The following is a 21,531-nucleotide window of genomic DNA, read 5'->3' as shown; positions in this document are numbered from 1 at the left end:
TTTCGGTCGACCACATTGCTGAATTCGGTCGACCGTGGTAATTTTGAACTAGGGATTCGGTTGACCATCTCAGGGCGATTTTGAACCCCTTCGTGGGTTTTGTCGACCATGGCTAAGGTTTGGTTGACCGCTCATCTAGGTTCGGTCGACCGATGCCAAAATGAACTGCACATTTGGTTGGCCAAACAGTTGGGGGGCAGACATGTTTTAGTTCAGTTGACCTAGGACGATACGTTTATTTTAGAACGGTCGACCGCGCGAAGTCAGAATGTTTACTTCCGAATGGTTCAGTTGACCGCGGCATTTATACTGCCACAGGTTCGGTTGACCGTGGCTAAGTTTTATCAGTCAACAAAGGTTTGGTCGACTCAGCTGAGTATAACTAGGTGGGTTCGGTCGACCTGGGCCCTTTCAAAGATTATTTTAGGTCCTGGTTTTTATTAGAATTCACCCTTGTTACTGATGGTATAACTTTTAAGTTATAGGGGATTTTTCATGAAGTGTTTATGGGGACCTAAAGTCAATCTATGGTCGTTGAGCTTATTAACCCTGGCATGCATGCGATGCATTAATTATTACAGACCATATTACAGACCCTAATGAATCAAACAACAAATACAAATGAAAATATTTGGTCTTCATTTCCATTACTTCTCCAAACTCCACCATATGATGTGAGCATTGAGTTCTTTATGGCCTTGTCTGAATCTTTTCCATTTCGTGCTAAGAATGGTCCAGCACACAAACTCAGGGCACAGGTAAGATATAAAGATATTTGTCATTATCAAAACGAGATATGAACTATAAGGTCAACTTCTTTAGTGTAAGTTATATTTAAATTGATTAAAATTTACTAAAAAATGTCCACAGCATTAATATGTGGGATTCTGGGATCTAAATGCATGAATCTATATGTTTTTAAGAAGTTTGCTAATGCTGAAAATGACTCCATGGATGCAGTGTCTGTTCCCTGTTATGTAATGGCTGCAACGGCCACGACTGTTACACCGTGACTATTATTGTTATGATGACTGTTACCATTATTTAAATCCATGCACAATACATAATCCACACAAATCAAAGTCTAAGATCCGAATTCCATACTCTCATATGCAAAGTAAGAGGTCAAAAATCTAGAAAATAATAAAATTATGTTTTCCTACTTTTCTATATAAATTTAGAGAACTGAAAAAAGGATGACATTCTTGTAATTATTTGAAAGATTAGAAATGAAAGACAAAACTATTTCCACAAGAAAATAGTGGCAAATTTTTTCGTTGTTTATTTATTTTACATTAATGTTGTAAAATTGAAAAATTAGCTAACTTCTTGTAATTCTTTGGAAAACTAAAATGAAATGAAAACTATTTTCTACAACTAATTGGGCCCTGACTTTTTCGGAGTCTGGAGGATATATTGGCTACTTCTTTTTCAGCTGGGGCAAAGGCACGTCTGCTCTATGTATATGTAGTTTGTTTGCTGTGCTGTGGGTTATTTAATGGAAAGGAACAATCTCATTTTTAAGGGGTAGGAGACTTCTTTTGGGACAAGATTTTGTATGTCTTCTTTATGGGCTGTTGCTGCCAATTGTTTGAAGGAAATATGTTTTGAAGATGTTCAGTGTGATACGTTTTCTGTTATGTATTTTTGTGTTTTTCTAATCTAGTTTTCCTTTTTTGTTTTTGGAGGATTCCTTAGTTTCTTGTTTTTACATTCTTTCTATCTTAATATACATTTTTTTTTCCGATAACAAATTGACATTGGAAAAGAGTAAGTTGTAGGTCGGATTGAATATCATTTAGTACTTGGAACTAATATGCATTGACAAATTATTTTTTATGGTGCAATATTGGTTGAAAATGATTTGGGTAGGTGTTTCCATTATGTGGCATGTGGTCTTTCCATTTTGTGGTTGATACTTTCTTATCTCATTTTTGGGATTGTAATATCCATTTGTTTAGATCAATTCTTGCTTTTCTTCTTCAACTGCTTCCCATTAAGAATGCCTAATTATCATAGTTGTCAAGTTAAGATTCGGATTGTGAATCAAAATTCCAAATTCGGGAATTGAGAATTGAATCAAATCGTAAGATTTAGTAAAAATTTCCCAAATCAATTCTAAATCACATGCATATATTAATATATAAAGAACAAGAAAAATAATATAATAAAATTAAAATTTGACAATAATAGAAACATATTTCATGTGCAGGATTTCTGTAAACAATGAGAAGTAATGTAATGAGTCAAGATTATTATAAAAAAAAAAATGAACTTTGTGCTGTTTAAGGGAAGGAATCAAGAAAAGAAATAATAAAAAAACTGAACTTTGGTGTTTATCTACAATTAAAAAATAATAATATCTCATGTGTATCCTTTCTCAGATTGAAAAGAAAGAAAATAAACGTAAACAAATGATAATAATTGAACAAACTACAAAAGAAACCAACTTTTGAATCTTAACAACGCAATGAAACATGAGTACCACCTTAACTGATGAGCGTTTTGCTCCTTCTCAATGGCAGAGCACTATACTCCTCCGAGAGTGATGTACGGTTTTGTGAAGGCAACATAAGAGCTAAATTCTATTTTCTCATTTTTTTAAATTTATTTTATTTTATTTTATTTTATCACAAGACTGACATACACAAGAAATGGAAGGTAATCATGCAAAAAAAAAAATGTTCTTTCTGGGGTTTTAAACTCGTTGGATTTGTCAGGATTTATTGTAATCTAATGGTGACAATGAGCATGCATCGGGAGATGTGCAAGGGAGTGGGGCTGTGCTATTTTCTTTCTGTAGTTTTATATGAATTATGAAAACAACCTCTGCATATGTGGAGGTATGGCTGTGGGCAGCATTCGGCCCTAGATCCCTGATATGGCTTGGGAGCCTTGTGCACTTGGTTTTGAATTAGTTCTATATAAATATGTAATGCATGATTTTGTTTATTTTATTTTATTTTTCTAAGATGATAAAACAACGATAACAAACCTGTAAGTTCATCTTGATGGGTTTGGGTATATTGAATCCTCTTCAGCCATCCTACACAATCTAGGGCAATATCCTCCTAAAGCTGAGGGGTTAAAATCTTTACCCACTTTCTTGATCTAAGTTATTGCTCCTCCCTTTATATTGCTGGTTTCCCACTAATTAGAACTAAGTCACCCTTAGTGGTTCATTATTTGGCCCATGTTACAAGTGCCCACACCATTTTAACCACCCTTTCTTTTTATTTTACTGGTGCTTTACCTAGCTTGCCATGGATGCATTCACTCCTTAATTTTTATTTAATTTTTATGTACCACTCATCCATGTTATCATTCTCATATGTGTGACTTTTGCCTTTTTTTTTTTTTTGGACATGTTGCTTCTTAGCTGCACAACATTGTAGTCCATATATTATAGATCATCTTATTGTTATACTGTAGAGTTTTTCTTTTAATTTTAATGGTATTCTATGTTCACACAACATGCCCAAAGCTCTTCTTCAATTCTACACAATGAGCTTTAACTTTATGTATTACATATTTAATTTCTCCTTCAGTTTTCATGGTAGGCTCAAGACGTGAAAATCTACTGGTGCTTTTGATTTCTAGGCCATTAAGTTTAATAGTTTCTCCCAGTGTTTTAAAAGGCTCAATCAAGGCTGGCCTTGAGGCTCACCTCAAGGCAAGGCATGCTTAAAATGCCTTGAGGCTCAATCCAAAATACCAAATTCCAAAAATGCTAACGCATTACATGCTGAGGATTACGCATTTTTTGCAAAAAACACGCCTTTTGTGCCTTTTTAGTTGAGGCTTACGCATTTTGGGTGTGTGATTTTCAAGTTAGAATTGGTTAGAAAATTTTAACTACGTGTTTCTACAAAAGGAATGTCATAATATGAGTTTATTTCTAAAACTCTTGAAGCTCAACCGTTCCAAAATAACTAGACTTATATCTTAAGTCATGAAAATAGTTTGAACTTTGTAATGGTATAGCTATCTCTTGTCATGATTTATGTCATGCATTCAAGTTAGCAATTTTTGAATGGCCAACAAGTATTTTGCGAAGTACATCTAGTTTTTATTTTTTACATTATATTTGTGATTTTCTTAATTTTTACTTTATTTTAAATATATATAATTTATTTAATAAATTTTTATCTTAAAAAACAAATTCTCAAAAGGCTTATGCCCCAACGCCTTAAGGCTTACGCCTCACCTTTTGAGGGTTAAAACGCCTTGCCTTACGCTTATGCCTTTTAAAACATTGGTTTCTCCAATATTCTTCCTCAAATGACTAAAATTATATTCCATGTTCTGTCTTAATTTTGTTTTGTTGGTGTGTATGAATTGAGATAAGGATTGTTTGCATGTTCATGTGGGTCAGGCGGCCTGCAGGTGGATGCCTAGTCATTGATTTTATTCTATTATATGTCTTGCAACCTCATTTTGAAGAATTTTAAGTGGTAATGCTTGCTTTGAAGTGGCATTATAGATATGACTTTTGATCCCAGATTGTATGATTTTATGTGATGCTCATCCCACGGAAATTGGTTTAGGCTTCTTGGGAATTTCTTCAAATGGAAGTTGCACAATACATAAGTAGCGATGTACGTGGCATTCCATTAGCTATGCAACCTGCCAAGCAATTGAGTGGCTTTGTTCAGCGCCTTAAGGGAAAGCATGGGCGTTTTCGTGGTAATTTATCTGGGAAGCGTGTTGAATATACTGGAAGAACTGTTATATCCCCTGATCCTAATCTGAAAATTACTGAGGTGAGGCATTTGACGAAACCCTGAATCAAATTTAGCTGATCGTTTATGACTTGTTGATTTTTTTGCTCTAACAAAGGAATTTATTCAGGTAGCCATCCCAATCTTAATGGCTAAGATCTTGACTTATCCAGAACGTGTTTCCCATCACAATATAGAGAAGTTGAGGCAGTGTGTTCGTAATGGTCCTCAAAAGTATCCTGGTGCAAAGAGTATTAGATATCCTGAAGATGGTTCTATGAGGTAATGGCTAATGTTTGTCATTATTTTTCTTTCAAAACATGCTTCTTTTGTTAATGCACTGTGACTGCCTTTTTTTGTGCTGCAGGCTTTTGATGTTTTCTTCAAGAAAGCGTGCTGCTGACGAACTGAAATTTGGTTGCATAGTTGATCGCCATTTGGAAGATGGTGACATTGTTCTTTTCAACAGGCAGCCAAGCTTGCATCGGATGTCTATCATGTGCCATAGGGTGATTCAATAAATTTATATTGTTCTACTCTGTACCAACTGACGTTTTCTCTATCATTTGACTGAAATTTCTCATTTTGTGCGTGTAGGCAAGGATAATGCCATGGAGAACACTGAGATTCAATGAGTCTGTTTGCAACCCTTACAATGCTGATTTTGATGGTGATGAGATGAATTTGCATGTCCCGCAAACAGAAGAGGCTCGCACAGAGGCTCTTATGTTGATGGGGGTAAAATTTATTCTTGTTTTTTTTTTTTAAATGAAAATTATATAAAGAAATAATAAAAAGTACAAGCTAGATGAGGACACTCCCGAAAAAAAAAAGATAAAAATTAAAAAGTTTTAGAAAGAAAAAAATGAGGTTTCTTGTTATGAAATTCATAATTTTTTTTTTTTAAAATTTAAGAAATAAAAAAATGGTTTCTTGTTATGAAATTCTCTCATTAAAACCTTACCACCATACTTAATCGAACTCTTTAATATTCTAAATTCCTTTGCTGAATTTTCTTCCTTGCATTAGTCATTCTCTGATTTACTCAATTTAATTTCTTTTTCATTGGGACCAATCAGCTTCAAATCCATCTTCTCTAAAAGATCTCAAGTATCTTGATGTATACTCATGAGGGGACCTAGGATCCACTTCATCATCTTGTGGGAGTGGTAATAAACCATTCTGTTTTGATCTCCTTCATTCCCCTAAATTATTCTGAATGATTTCCCTACACCCTCCACTATCCTTTTTGTCCACTCCTACATTCCTCGAATATTTTTACCCCTTGGGGATACACTGTGGGTTCCCTGGAATGTCAGAAGCGTGATGCAAATCTTGCAACTCATCTAAAAGAGGACCCTCATCACAATCAGACACGCAATCATCTTCCTCTTTTTCAACATTGCCTGTTGATGCCCTTCCATCCTGTTAGCTCTCCTCGCAGATCCCTTCTCTTTTACTTGAGTTGAGTTTTGTAGTAGACCACCAAATAACATATTGGAGACACCATGACTTGGAACTACTCTGATAATTTGTTCCCCATCAGAAGAATTTCAATGATTCAAGTCAGATGATGCAACACAACCCTTTTTTGCAACAAAACTCATCACTGATCAACCAACAACCTGCATGTTGTGATTAGATCCTACCACCATTGATGGAAAGAATTAATTTTGCGTCTTCCTTAGCTGAATTGGCCTATTTTTGAACCTCCTTGAACATCCCCATGACCCTCTCTTGATATCTATTGGTGAACTTCTGATAACTATTACCTCAAACATCTTTTTCATGGGGTTGCCAATTGGAAGCAGTGGAGTTAATGGGTTGCTCCACTGACATATTCTCCATGTTGCTCCATTCGTTTCTACTAGAACAAGCTTCCTTTGGTTTATCAGAAGATCTCTGCTCTGGAGGACACTTTGATTTCTGAATTATTTAAAAGTTTCCTAGTTAAACCCTTATTTTTCTTTTCCATCATCTAGAACCATTATATTACTGATTGCGTCTCCATGAGCGGACTGGAAGTGGTCTATATTTCCAAGGCCACTAATGTCTGGCCTGAGAGCTGGCCCCGATCCTTTTTATGAGAACTTGGAAGAGGCTTCTCGTTTATATAAAGGAGCTGACTGAAATTCAACACAATATTCACAGGCTATAGTGCTGAGAAGGACTCAGATTAAAACTTGGTGTTACCTGGCTACACATATCCACAATGATATAGTACCAGAACAAGTGAAATCCAAATGTGCCCTATCCTGACAATTCCTTGTTCCTTGTATTTTTTTGTCTTCAACCTTCTGCAAATTCTTATTCTTTTGTCTCTGCATTATTCCTCACGAAACCAGTTCCCACACAGCACCTCATCAACACTAATATATAAGAACTGTGCTTTAGGACATCAGACTGAGGCCTTGTCACCATGCACCACCAAGATGCTGTTCTCAAAAGAAGCCTACAATAAATTTAGGGGTGTCTGTGAAGTCCATCCAGCAGCTTCTAGTCAAACCATCTGGTAAAAAAAATCATATAGCTCCTTTCAAGCTTTTTTCTCCCTTGACTTCCCTCGCTGAAATTCCACCATTGCCACCACAGGGTAACTTGTAATCTTGAAAAAGACTGTCTGCCAGTGACCAGTGCTATTTCCGGCTTCCTAATCCCTTGATGCATGTTTGTGGAGCCACAATCCAGATATTGTTGTTGTGATCATTTGCGAATCTAAGATAGGGCTACAATCCTCTTCTCTGCCTTTCATTCGTCCAGAAACTTATTCTATTCTCTTGCCTCATTGCCATCCGGGGTGCAAATCTATTGGATTGCACCCTTATTTGGGATCTTATCCAGAGATAGGAAATGCCCTTAGCTATTCACTTTTAGTTGCATCAGATGAAGTGATTGGGTACCGAAAAGCCCTTCCCCACTGATTTGCTTTTTTTTTTTTGTGAAAATAAAAAATTGTAACTTTGCCATTATCCGATGTATTTTCTCGATTGATAGTGTAATATAGAAACAAAGATGGAAATTTTTCTCCATGATTTATGAAAACTTTTTCTTTTTTTGACAACAAAGTAAGAGATTTCATTGATAAGAGAAGAATTTACAAAAAAGAAAAAAAAGGAATAAGATTTCTCCTGTCAAAATTCTGGAATTATCCAGAGAAAATAAACTAAGAAAACAAAAAGACTGGGAAAAAGTGAGAGTAAAAGATTCCTCCATTCTCGCTGTACCTCCGAAAAGCTAACTCCTTAAAGCAACTGAAGCCAACACAACATAAGGAGGCCATGTATTGAATCTTGTCCCACAGTCAGCTGGAAATTCAATTTTCAACTTGAAAAAATCTGTGCATTACACTCCAATCGTAATCTCCACAACCCTGCGAAAATCCTGCATTTCAAAAGTGCAGCCCTCTCCTTCATTTTTTCTGACCCCCTTAAAGAAATAGACAACATTCCCTCCATTGACGCTGGGCGAACCCAATTTTCTCACATCACACCAATCAATTTATCCCATATTTTCCAAGCATAATCACAGTGTAAAAATAGATGAGGTGCTCTTTCAGAATTTAAATAACAGCTCATGCAAACATCTGGAGATAAGGCCTTCAAAGGTCTCCTGATATGCAACAGGTTATTAGTATTGATTTTAATAAGCACAATCAGCGAAATGAAAACCTTACTTTTTGGGGGTGCTTTAGCATTCAAAATAAATGAATATAGGGGAAAACAAGAATTGGAATGGGTCAAAAACTCAAATAATGATTTACAAGAATACACGCCCAAATGTTCCAAAGCCCAAGACCAAATATCCCTAGCTGGAGTAAGATGACAATTGTTCAACATTGACAAGAAGGAGGTTAGCTCTCTATCATTTAGAGATCTAATGAAAACTCTGCCTCTTTCATCAAAAGAAAACTGTTTTTTATTAGTTATAATGCTCCCCCATGGATATGTAGGAATGCAGCATTTGAATTATTATGGCCTCATTCATGCATTCCTAGCTGGAGCTGTGGTATCATTTGCTTGCAGAAACTCATCAGTACCTCATGCTGTAAATTTTAAATGCCTGTGATTTTTTGCCTTAAAGAATTCTTTTTAATGAGAATAATTTCAGACATCTGTTTCTTAAGGTTATTTTTATTCACTGAAGAGCAAGGCCTTAAATTTTGATTTCGACTAAAGTTTCGGAGCTCCGAAAGTACAGAAATTTCAATTTGAATGTCAATTTCGATTTTGATTTGAAAAACAATGGAAATTAGTAGTAAAGCATGGAATTATTTTATGAAACTCTAAAAATAGTTGATTGACTTTATAATGTAAGTTTTAATACTAATGTATTACAAATTAATTTCATCTATGTGGTGTATGAGGTGGAATAGTTGTAATATAGCAATAAAATATGTGTATTAAACATATTTGGTTTTAATATAAATGAATTTCATAAATCAATTACATATTATTTATTATACAAATAAAGATAGTTTAGACTTGAAATGTTAGATAAAAATGTTGTTGTAAGTTTAATTTTTCATATATTTCTCAAATGCCCTTTTAATAATCTTTTGTTTCAAGAAAAAAATAAGATAAATTAACTGAGAAATTTCACTTTGCACTAAATCTCACATTAGAATTCCAAAGAAATTTCATTTTTTAGTTAAAATTTGGACAAGTTTCACTAAATTTTGGATGGTTCATTAAAATTTTGATGGAAATTATGCACATGACAAAAATTGACTGCCATTTCAACTTTGAAGGTGATGGAAAGTGGAAATTTTGATGGAAGGTGCTTGAGAGACTGAGGCAGCATACATAAATTGAGTATTGAGGAAATTGCCTTGAATTAGATCATAAACGCATTAAATGCATATATGCTGGCAATGACATACAACATAGTGCATAATTAAAAACATAAATAATAAGAAAATGCATTTATTAACACTTACCAAATGCATGCAGGTCCTAATGTAGTTAAAAATTCACCAGTATCAATTATTTTTCAACAACCCTTGTTATACACTCATTCTCTTTGGATTACAAGTTTCATTCTATCAGCTGCCGAATATAAAACCCATTGTTGGTTTTTCATGCCTACCAACCAATTTGAACACTTTCTCAAGGGTTCTTGCACCTTTATTATAATTGTAAGTTTTTGATAAAACTCTTTCCCTGTTATAGTCTTCTCGGCATCTTATGCTGGGCTTGTATTTATGAGTTTTTGAGTATTAGATATGAACTTTTCCCTCAAGACTTGTTCATGCCTCCAAGTGGTCTCATAAGACAGTAAAATAATGGCAAATTGAGTACTGGCAGGACAAAAGAGATCTTCATTATTCATGAATATCTTCATGCAATTCATTGGCCGTATGTAATTGGAAATGAAGTTATTTCCTTGTATCATTTAAGACATTCTTAACATTAGTTTTTATACCAATGTCTTCTAAGATAAAATCAATGAAATGTGCTGCATGTGCTGTCTATACAAATTAGGTCTCTTTTGCGTTTATAATTTCCCATATTCCCATTGTTAGTCATTGCCTAGACAACTTGATTTCTTCTACCACATTGTCCATTAATTTGAAATCAATGTTTTAATTAAACAATCACTGTAGATAATGATGCATTATGTTATTAAAAAAATAACTATGTTATTTTAAAAATAAATATAAATACATAACTAATTACATAAACAATCAAAATTACCTAACAATCTGGCTAGATACATTGGTTGCATCTACCAAATTATTTGACATGGTACCTGTATCACATTCAACTAAAAAAATATTTATGTGCTTTCTAGTAGGCCGTGACCATCCATTGCACATAATAGTCATGCCTCTCTACTTCTATATGGCAATAGAGGAGGACCTAGAACCATTCGTATCTTGATATTTTGCTTGAAATAAATTGCAGAAACCTTGTACGGGACTTGGCCTTTCACTCCCTTTCCAATCTTTGTTGCAATATCAAGCATAGGCCTACATAAGTGGAAAGTCAACATTTGATGGGATCAATATATGTAAGAAAATTTCCCACCGCCTTCCTAACTTATTTGTCAAACCTTGGGTAACTTAGCGTTCATTTTTGGTTGTTTGGCACTCTTCCTCTACAGTTTTGGATCCATTGCCTTTAGCCTAGGTCCAGGGGAATCAAGATTGACCCATTGATGTCCGCTACGATTAGGTTCTTGAACACTATGACTCGCCATGCTAAAACTACTATCACTACTGGAGGCTGGAGCTGCCTTCCTTATCAAAAGTATTTCTCCTTCCCCTGGTTCTTTGTGTAAATTTCTGCCTCCTCTTTCCATTGTGATGTAGGACAACATCAAGGATCCACAGGGAGAAATTAAAAGAAATCGAAGAGAGGAAGGATAAGAGAGAAAAGAGGAGATACAAGGGGAAATCACACATTCATCTTCAATTCAAATTCAGGAATCAACTTCTACATGGCTTTCACACACTATTGCACATATACCCCTAAAATTATGCAAATATTACAAATGAGTCCCCGAAATACATAATCCTAGTCCAAGCAAACTAAACAACTAACTAAGCACATTTGGGTTTAGGCCAGTTCTTTGACATAGGCATTCCAATTTGGTCGAATTGATCCATCCAAATACCCACTTTTTGTCCTATATCAATTCGCTCCTTCCAAGAAGAACTCAACTCTATTTAGTTGGGAGTACCATGGAGTCCATCTCCACGAATAGAATCATCTCGCTTCATAAGAAAGGAACAAGCGGTATGCTTCAATTGTAATTGGAAGAGCTCGAGGTGGCATAAATTATACTTCTTCTTGTCAATGAAGAGGGAATAAGAATTCTCATGTCCATCATGTGTAACCTTCTGCATATAGCCATCATTGGCGAAAAGGATATGGCCAATTTTGAGAGGAAGGATATCAATTGAATTGTCTCTATAACTGAACCAATATTGATGTAAGCAAGCAATGATCATGGGCCTTCCATTTGGTATTGTTCACCCTAGCAATTTTGTATGTATAGCGATGAATTTCAACTTCCAATTCCAACTTCTTCACAGCTTCTTCCAAAACTACATTTTCACAACAACTACGATCAATAACCAAAGCACAAAGCTGCTCTTAACAAAGCACCTGAGTTTGAAAGGTGTTGGTCCGCCTCCAATCTTCTTTTTCCTCAACCTTTTGGTAAGAGAGCATATGTCAAAGCACTACACAGATTTTCATTTTGCCGTCATCATCATCTAATTCACTTGGGATTTCTGTTTCAACTTCAACTACTTGAATGCCATCATCATCATCATCATTTTCTTTTTCTGCCACAGCCATGACTTGGTTAGGATGCCTAACTAGATTGTGTCTAGCATTTGACATTCGAAGCATTTGATTCATGGTAGGGCCATAGAAGTTCTGAAATGCTTCAGAAGTCTTCCAAGGGGTATCAGTCTGAAGACTCTGAACACCTATACCCATTTGTTCAACCGTCTTCTCTTTTACAACCCCACTAGTACTCTTCTCAAGACGAATGGTTGATGTAGCTCTAGGAAGATTATGCTGCATATCCTCCTCGATCTGTGTGGCAACCTGTACTGCATCTCCGATTATAATAACACAGCATGCTGCAAGCTCAGAGACAATGTCTGGCTTCAGTCCTTCCTGTACAAAGCTATCATCACATCCTCTTTCTGGTCTATCTTGGCATGAGTGGCCAAATGATAGAACCTACTAGTGTACTCTGTCACTTTCTTTTTCTCTTGCTTCAAATCAAAGAGTTAGAGATGAACATGCTGCTGGGAATTGGGAGGAACAAATTGCTCCTGCATGGCTTGCTTCATCTCATCCCACCTTGTAATCTCACCAATTTTTTTTCTTCTAAAGATCTCCAGTTGTTTAATCCACCAAATTTGAGCAGTCCCCTTAAATTTTGATTCATTTAAATGCAATTTTCTAGTCTTATTCTTGTCATATCATATGAAATAGTACTCCAAAGAATACACCCAAACATCAAATTCATTAGGAGAACTGCCACCATTAAAATTTGAGACTCCTAGTTTAATTCCCTTAAATTATCATTTCGGCCTTCACTCAACCCCAAAGTATGAGGGATAGCAGCCACACAACTTTCTTGCTTGGTAGGAAATTCCATGGGTCTTTTACCTAAGGCTGCAACTTTGGGCTGTTAGCCTATTCAAAGCATTAGTGATAGTCTCAACGGCACTCTTCATGTTTTGTACTGTACCAGACAATAATTTTACCTTTGCAGATAACTCAACATTAGTCACTATGTTGTATCACCAGGGGCCCTTAAACAAGTTGCAGACAATCCTCAATCTATTCCTGCAAACCACAAATCTAATTCCCAGTTTTCAAGTACCATCTTCAATTCACATTTAATCTTGAGATCATGCTAAAATTAAACAAATTCTATAGAAAACTCACAAAATGCAGCAATGCAATTGATTCTTTTATTGCTGAAGTGACAAATCAATCCTTCGGTGTGCTGATGATGCACTGGTACTCCACATTAGTTTCATGTGGTGATTGATAGATTCGGCAACAATTCAGTTTTTTTTTTGGTTTTTTTTTCACTAGTAATATTTCAATCGATTTGTGGTGGAATCGATACAAATCGAGTGTCAGGAGTTCAAGATTCTGACAACTTTGGTTGGAAATTGGAATTATAACATGTGTGGCCAAATTGGAAGCAATTTGCATGGTTTTTGATTTAGAATAGCAACTGGAGTTCAGAACTCACAGAGAGATTGGATAGAATGTTGGGGAAGAATTAGAAAAAAGAGCAGAAAAAGAGGAGCGATAGGGAAAGGACAGAAGAGGTTTGCAGAATAGAAACAGAAGACGGCATAGATAGAAAAAGATGCAGATTTACATAATAGAATTAGAAGACAGCAGAGACTTTAGAGACAGATCAGGACAGGAGTAGGGAAGGAACAGGAAGAAGAAAAGAGAAGAAGAGTGAGAGGGGAAAATGGGGGACTGGAAAAAGGAATAATGGAGATCGTGGTTGGGCCTTGATGCCAAATGTAGGACAGCATGAAGGATCTGCATCCATGGAGAGAAATTACAAGAAATTGAAGAGAGTAAGGGGAGGAGAAAAGAGCAGAGATACAAGGGGTTAATTGCATGTTCACTTTCAGTTCAAATTCAGCAACCAACTTCTACATGGCTTTCACACACTATTTACAAGAGAGCCAATAACACAGGAAATTACACATATACCCCTAAAATTACTCAAGTATTTAAAACAAGCTGTCAAAATACACAATCCTAAGACAAGCAAGCTAAACACACATAATAAACAACTAATTGACCAAGCACATTTCGATTTAGGATCAATAATCCATTGACCCTATTCTTTGACATAGGCCTCTTAATTGGGCCGAAATGATCCATCCAAATACTCGCTCCTTGTCCTACATCACATTGTTGTGACTGCAAGCTCTCCTGTCAGACAAATCCGATCTTTCTTCATCATAATCATCCTAAAACTCAACTTTTTTATAATCTCCCTTTATTTGAGCTTCTGAATTCTTCTCGTCTCTCTTTTCTGTCTTCTTTTCAGCACATTGTTGAAGGTGCTTTCTCTTGGTGGAAATTGAGTTTGTCCACCATTGGCTGCTTTTTGTGCTGTAAATTATAGTAGCTTTGGCATGGGAAAGGAGAGGAAAGCTTTGTGGAAATGCACAGTTCTTGCTACCATTTGAGTTTTCTACTCAGAGGAATGCTGGATCTTTAAGGGTATATTTGCATCTCATAATTTGGTTTTGAGCCTAGTATTTTCATGTGTTGCTATGGAGCTCTGCAAATGGCTTGTTCAGGAATTTCTCTAGAAGACTTGTAGTGTGATTACATAGCTTTTTTTCTTTAGAGCTGTATTGTAGATATTTTTCTTTTCTTTTCGTTTGTTGTTTTTATTGTCATGTTGGAGGATTCCTTATTCTCCATACTATCTTTCTTTCCTTTTGTCATACTTCTTTCCCTATCTCTTTCAAATAAAGTTCTTTGTTTGTGAAATAAGGAATTATTCGTGCCATTTTTGTGGATCCTTTTCTCTATTCAAGTGAGCTGATGGAGTAACGTGTTCTTGGCTATCATCCCTTTCACTTTTGTGTTCAGCAATTTTTTGTTTTACTTTTTTTGGGTAAAATGGTTCATGCTTATTATCATCTGTAACTGCTATATGAAAAGGATATTACTCATTCAAGTTGCTTCATTTATATTTTTTAGGTATTGGATATCGTTATATTTAGAGGTATTTATGATTATTTTTTAGGTGCAAAACAACTTGTGCACACCAAAGAATGGTGAGGTCTTGGTTGCATCCACTCAAGATTTTCTTACGTCTTCGTTCCTCATAACAAGGAAGGACACATTTTATGACCGTGCCACTTTTTCTTTGCTATGTTCTTACATGGGGGATGGGATGGAAGTTGTTGACTTGCCAACGCCAGCATTAATTAAGGTAAAATTTATATGGCTGATGCTGTCTGTGGCATGCACACGTGCACATACAAGCACATGTATATGTGCGCCATTTTTTATTTTTGTTTTTATTTTTATTTTTATCATTTGCTTCATCACCTTTTATTTCTGCTCAAGGATGATTGACATATTGTAAATATAAAGGAAAAACACCATGGAAATGGTTTCTATCTTTTTATCTTCTTTGCCTTATTTATTTATTTATTTATTGCATGAAATCTGAAAAGGGCCAGCTGGGGGGGGGGGGGGGTCCTTAAAATAAAATTTTGTTCTAATTAATCAAATAGCAATACCGAATATGTATATATATATATATATATATATATTAAAACAATGTGATGGCAAGATGAGAAATAATAAGATTAGGGAATTGGAATTCAAAAGTGGGGTGGGGTGAGGTTTCTACTGATCCCAGAATGGCAACTAATGAGATTACTGGTTTTCTTTGCTGAGTTGTTTGTGGAGGAGGATTTGCATAGGCCATTTCTCTTAAGAAATCCCATTTTAGGCAGAATGAAGATCAGGATTGAGCAGACAATAAGTGAATTTTTTATTTGTATTTGTGCAAAAAACTTGCGAGTCAATTTCTTGAAGGGAAAAATCAATTGTTGCAAAAAAAAATCAGAAAATCTTATTAGGTGATTCGATTTATCGTGACTTTTGTTCATGTTCTCAAGATCATTTTTCTCATTCTGAAACAGGCAAATCTATTAAACCTTTTTTTACCTGTACTGTTGCTTTATTTTGAACAACTTGTGGAAACAGAAACTGGAGCAATGTTGGCTTGGCTTTGATGGCGGTCTTGAAGGTAATGTGCAACAGCCTTCTGTTTGCCATGCTGTGAATTGACTAGCAATGTGCTAGAGAGTGCCAAATCTGTTCCACCGATTGAACAACTGTGCGGCACTCCAGCTTTACTGAGCTGAGGCTGTCTAAAGCATCATATTTTTGAAGATATTGGGTGCTAGTGTGAGCAATCAAAACTTATAGGACATAAGGTGGAAGTTCAAGTGCTTAAGGCTGTTCTAGGTCATCATGCATGGGTGTCAAGACACCCATGAATATTTTGTTTGCCTGTTGTCGTTGGTCCCAAGCCTGCCCCTCTGTTGTATGATTGTATCCATGTAGGCAGGGTTAGTGCAACTTTCATAGTGCGTGTCCGAGCCCACCATTTTCTGCCTGTTAAATAGCTTTTTGTGCCATTTCAACTTTCCAACAGGGAGACACCAGAATGTCGCTGGTGTTTTGTGGAGGACAGGAATCAAAATTCTTGTTGCTATTTATTTCTGAATGTCTGATGAAAATTTGTACATCTAAGTGGGAACAATTTTTTTTTATTTGAAAATAATTCCAAGCATGGAAAAGGGGGGAGGGTACGAGGAAGAGAAGGGGGAGAGAGCGAGAGAGACCAGGAATTACCCTCTCCCTGCTTTTTTGCGTGCATGCAAGTCTTTGACGTTCAACCTAGAAAACTGTAAATTTGTATGCTGTATATTTACTTGAGTACACAATTATATATTTTAGTTTTTTTATATTCACATTTATTTAAAAAAGTTGAACAACTTTATTCACTCAGGAGTATAATAATTGAAAAAAGGGCGGCCCAGTGCACAAAGCTCCTGCATATGTGGGGTTCGGGAAAGGGGCGGATCACAATGGGTCTATAGTACACATACCTTGCATTTTTGCAAGAGGCTGTTTCCACGCCTCAAATTTGTGACCTCCAGGTCACACAGCGACAAATTTACTGTTGGGCCTAAGCTCCCCTTCATTTAATAGTATAATAATATTATTAAAAAATTAACACATTAGTTAACATTAAAAGAAATACATTTATTTATTTATTTATTTTTGTTCTTCATTTAGAATTTATATAATTTAATTGAGTAGGAATAATAGTTATTTTTTTAAACACATTACCGTCTTACGTAAATAATTCAAAATGTACCCTGATCTGATATAGCATACCGAGTTCCAGTTAATTGACCCAGCAATGTGGTTTGAGCATACTGCAATCTAAAATGGCATTCCGGCTGTGTGTACCCTCCCAAGGACTGCATATTTCTTAAGTAGTTTATCCTGTTCCCCTACCCATACATGACCCAAAACGCAGTTCCAGGTGACTGTGGGAGAATACATTAGGTGGTTGATTTGGGAATTGAGTTGGATTAGCTCCCAAGCTCCTATGACTAAGAATAAAAGGTGATAACTGTTTTGTTGAACACTTTGCCAGCAAAAGACTGCTATGGTTGAATGGCCTTTAGGTTGTGGACAATGATATGGAAGGATTGTGAAACTTGAAATTAAATCTAGCTAACAATTTTAAATTCTAAATTTCTTCTTTTGCTATCATTAAATAGTCTCAAATTCTGAGCAACTTGGCTTAGATGAGATACTTTTTGGTTTTGAGTGCATCAAAGAATTGCTTCTTTTCAATCATGCGTTCGATCTACCATAGAATATCAGTATGCTACTATATCTGCTTTGTGGGATTCAGCTTGTTCTATCATGGAATGTGCCATTGTTCTATAGTCAATTTAATATGCTACTATGTTTATATGGTAATAGTTATATCCTATCTAAACTATACATCTGAATTATCCAGTCTTTTGTGATGCCTCAAATTTGCAAATCATTCTCGTTGTCTACTGCAAGTTAAAGATTCTGCAATAATTTTGCAATTTCTTTTTCTAATTTTTCATGCAAGATAATGAACCTTGAATGATTTTTGGTTGCATATAATTCTATTGTAAATGTGTTTTCTCAAACTTCTTTTCATCTTTAGAGTATTTTTTATTTGTTTTAAACAAAATAAACGTATATTTTTTGCAGCCAATAGAGCTTTGGACTGGTAAACAGTTATTTAGTGTTCTACTGCGCCCAAATGCACGCACGAGGGTCTACGTGAATCTGACCGTAACAGAGAAAACTTACATGAAGCAAAAAGATAGAACATATGTGTCTTCTGACGAAACAATGTGTCCTAATGATGGGTTTGTCTATTTTCACAACAGTGAGCTAATATCTGGGCAACTTGGGAAGGCAACTTTAGGTTAGATCCTTTTATGCTTACAATTTTTGCATGTTATTGTGCTTTCAATGTGATATGCCTATGGTGAGGGTTGTTAAAATCAGGATCCTACATAGGAACAATAGAATGGTTTGAAGGATCAGATAGTAAAATTGGATCGAGGATCATATGATTCTATTAAATATGTCAATAAATATGAAAAATGCATTGGTATATTTTTTCATAAATTTAGATGAGATAAACCTACAAAATTGGCTAGTAAGTGTTGAAGACTCAAAAAACTACCAGTATGATATAGGGGGCTCAAATTACCCAAAAAAAAAAAAGAGTGGGTGAAGGGGTCAAATTGTTGCATTCATAACTTATTCAAACTGGGTTATAATGAAAATGAAATAATAACTAATAGAGAAAACAAGAATATAATTTTTTTTAACACAAATCAGTTCAAGTAATAACAGAAAACTATACAACTTGAATATGTATTTTTCTTTTCTAAAAGAAGTCTTAGCAAACAAAAGCTAAACTATCAAGCTAACTTCTATCTTAAATGTCAACATCCAAGCCACTATTTGTCTCATTAGTATCACTAATACTGTCCTCGTTCACTTAATGGAGGACCTCATTGAAATCATTGCTATTGTTATCATTAATATTGCTAAATGCATCAATGTATTGGTATAAAAAAATGCATCAATGTATTATTTTTCTATCTTCATTCTTAATGTGTAAAGTTTGCACCTTTTAAAAATCACCAATGGACCAAAAAACACATTTCTAAATCTTAATTTTGTTAATATAAAATAAACCAAATCATTTTCTTTGTTGTCCATTCCATGTATAAGTTGTACAAGACATAAACCAGGCCTACTAGAAAAATATTTTAGTAAAGATCTTAAAATTATGGATGAATATAGGATTTATGATCCTACTACGATTCAACCTATCCCACCATATTTCTACAATCCTATGAGGATCATGCCAATTGGGGATTCTATGTAGGATCAGAATCGTTTTAGTAAAGTAGGGTCATAGGATCATACAGTCCTACAATCTTGATTGCAATTTAAACAACCATAATTAAGGTTGTTTCCTTGATAAGATGCTTTCTTTGAACTATCTCACAATCATATGTTGTTTTTTAGTTTGTTAAACTTAGGAAATTTTTTGTTTATCTATTGGTTGAATGATGTAAAATAGACTTAGTGGAAGATTCACATGCTAAGGAGATTGGATATAGTGATGGAGTAAGTAAAGAAAAAGAGGGAAAGAAATGGGGGGACTTCTCAGATTCAGAAAGTGATGATATTAGTGAGTTTGATTGTGGTGGGGGGCTGTTGCTGGATGAGATTGGGGAACAATATGGGTATGTTCGGATTTTTGTGAAGAGATTAGGGATTTATGCTATGTGCATCCAGCCCCTTTTGGGGGGACTTGAGGGAGTTTCTATCTTTGATAATGATGATCTGGTTAACAATATATAGCCAAGTGATGGAATTTTGCCTACATCTGCAGAGGAGGTTCCTGAGAAGGACTTAGAAGCACAATACCTTTTTGGATAAAATAGGCTTAAAGTTGACTATTTTGGATGAAGTGAAGTGCACATAGATGGTGGCTAAAGTCGAAAGTTGAAGGGACTAAGAGAACTAGCGAAATTGAAGAGCTCAGTAAATTATGATGGAAAGGGGTTGAAAAGGGATTTCCTTGGTTAACACTGTGTATTGCTATATGTTAAGGGGTTGACTAGTGTTTTTTGTTTTTGGTTTTTCCCCTTTTCTTTTTCTTATTTCTTGTTTTTATTTGATGGACTCGTTATCCATGCTCATTGTATCTTCCCTTCTTTTTATCTAATATAGGTATCTATATATATTGAAGAAAAAAAATAGAATGGCCTTGAACACAATGGGTGGGCATACAATGAGCCCAGGCAGTACTATATGACCAGTGTTTGGAAGGCAATCTGGAAAGGGTGGGATGGTTTTTTCAGCCTCATTCACTTCCATGTTGGAAAACGCTTCTTTTGGCATGGCAGGTGGTTCAGCTCATCTCCTCTGAGTTCTCAAATTCCTGTTATTTTTAATCTTGTTTGCAACAAAGATGCTTTGGGGTGTTTGTATGTGGCCACTCCGTTAATGGGACAACTTGGAACATCCCCTTCATTAGAAATCCACATGACTGGGAGGTGCAGTGGTTTGCTGTTTAATTTATGTTTGCCTGTATTGAAATGCCCCAATTGGACCAATCTGGATGTGCCTCTTTGGAAGGCTATTTTAAGGTCAGCTCCTTCTATGGACAGCTTGACAGCCCCTCTTGAGGCCAGACCGGATTTCTCTTGGAAAATCATTTGAAAAACTGCCATGCCAACCAAAGTTTCTTTTTTCAGTTCAGAAGGCAACTTTTTGGAGGATTCTCACTCTCAATGACCTTCAAAAACAAGATGCTTAAAAATTTGTGGCCACTTACTGCTCAACTGCCCCTGGACCAGAATTTTTTGGAATGTGGCCACTGCTCTTTCGAGACAGCAGTAGCAGCATGGGCTCACTGTTGAATTTGTGGGAAAGGAAATCTGGGCTTGCAAGGGTATTTCTATGAGTAGAGAAAGGAGAAAAGCCAGCCTTGTCTTGATTCCTGTTACTCTCTTCTGGATTGTGTGGAAAGAAATGCTAGCTTTTGAAGGGACATCTACCCCTCCCACATTGAAGGATAGATGGCTTACTATTTCATGCTGGTTCAGTGAGCAGTACATGTTAGAAACACATTTTAAAATTTGATACTCTTGGATACACCGTTACACTGACAATCCATTTTTTTGTTCTCTCTCATTTCTTGTTTGTACATGGGTGGCGCTTGCTTGGTGACTTTTATTGAGTTTTCTTTTTACTGATTAAAGAAAAACTGTAGATTCTTGTCTCAAAGGTGGTGCATGATACGTAGACAGATTTTGATCAAGTTTGTTTAGACTTCCTTATGTAGGACAAGAAGTGGCTATTTGTATGGATGATTTCGACCCAATTCGGAGACATATGTCAAAGAGTAGGGTGAATGGTTTATTGGGTCTGAAACCGAAGTGTGCTTAGTTGGTTAGTTGTTCAAGTATGTGTGTGTATTTTGCTTGTACTAGGATTATTTATGTTGGGGGCTTGTTTGTAGTAATTGTATAGTCTAGGGGTATGTTTGTAATGCAATGTAGTTTTAGGGGTTTATGTGTAATTTCATGTGTTTAGAGGCTTTCTTATAAATAGCGCATGAAAGCCTTGATGTAGGCAGTTATTGATGAATTTGAATTGAGGTGAACGTGAGTTCCCCC

At 35.7% G+C, this 21,531-nt stretch overlaps 1 protein-coding gene across 1 annotated transcript in view; it reads left to right on the top strand.

The window, feature by feature from the left end:
- The window catches only part of LOC131164778 (DNA-directed RNA polymerase III subunit 1), a 135,027-nt gene that overhangs the window by 60,413 nt on the left and 53,083 nt on the right, over window positions 1-21,531 (top strand). Inside the window, exons 9-14 of the mRNA XM_058122217.1 lie at window positions 4,548-4,763; window positions 4,852-5,003; window positions 5,089-5,230; window positions 5,319-5,459; window positions 14,988-15,176; window positions 18,029-18,248. Of these exons, the coding sequence (XP_057978200.1) occupies window positions 4,548-4,763; window positions 4,852-5,003; window positions 5,089-5,230; window positions 5,319-5,459; window positions 14,988-15,176; window positions 18,029-18,248 (1,060 nt within the window). The remainder of the gene's footprint in view (window positions 1-4,547; window positions 4,764-4,851; window positions 5,004-5,088; window positions 5,231-5,318; window positions 5,460-14,987; window positions 15,177-18,028; window positions 18,249-21,531) is intronic.

Source organism: Malania oleifera, chromosome 9 (genome assembly GCF_029873635.1).
Source record: "Malania oleifera isolate guangnan ecotype guangnan chromosome 9, ASM2987363v1, whole genome shotgun sequence".
Lineage (NCBI taxonomy): Eukaryota > Viridiplantae > Streptophyta > Magnoliopsida > Santalales > Ximeniaceae > Malania > Malania oleifera.
Note: the sequence above shows the minus strand (reverse complement) of the source record. Positions and strands in the feature narration are given on the sequence as shown.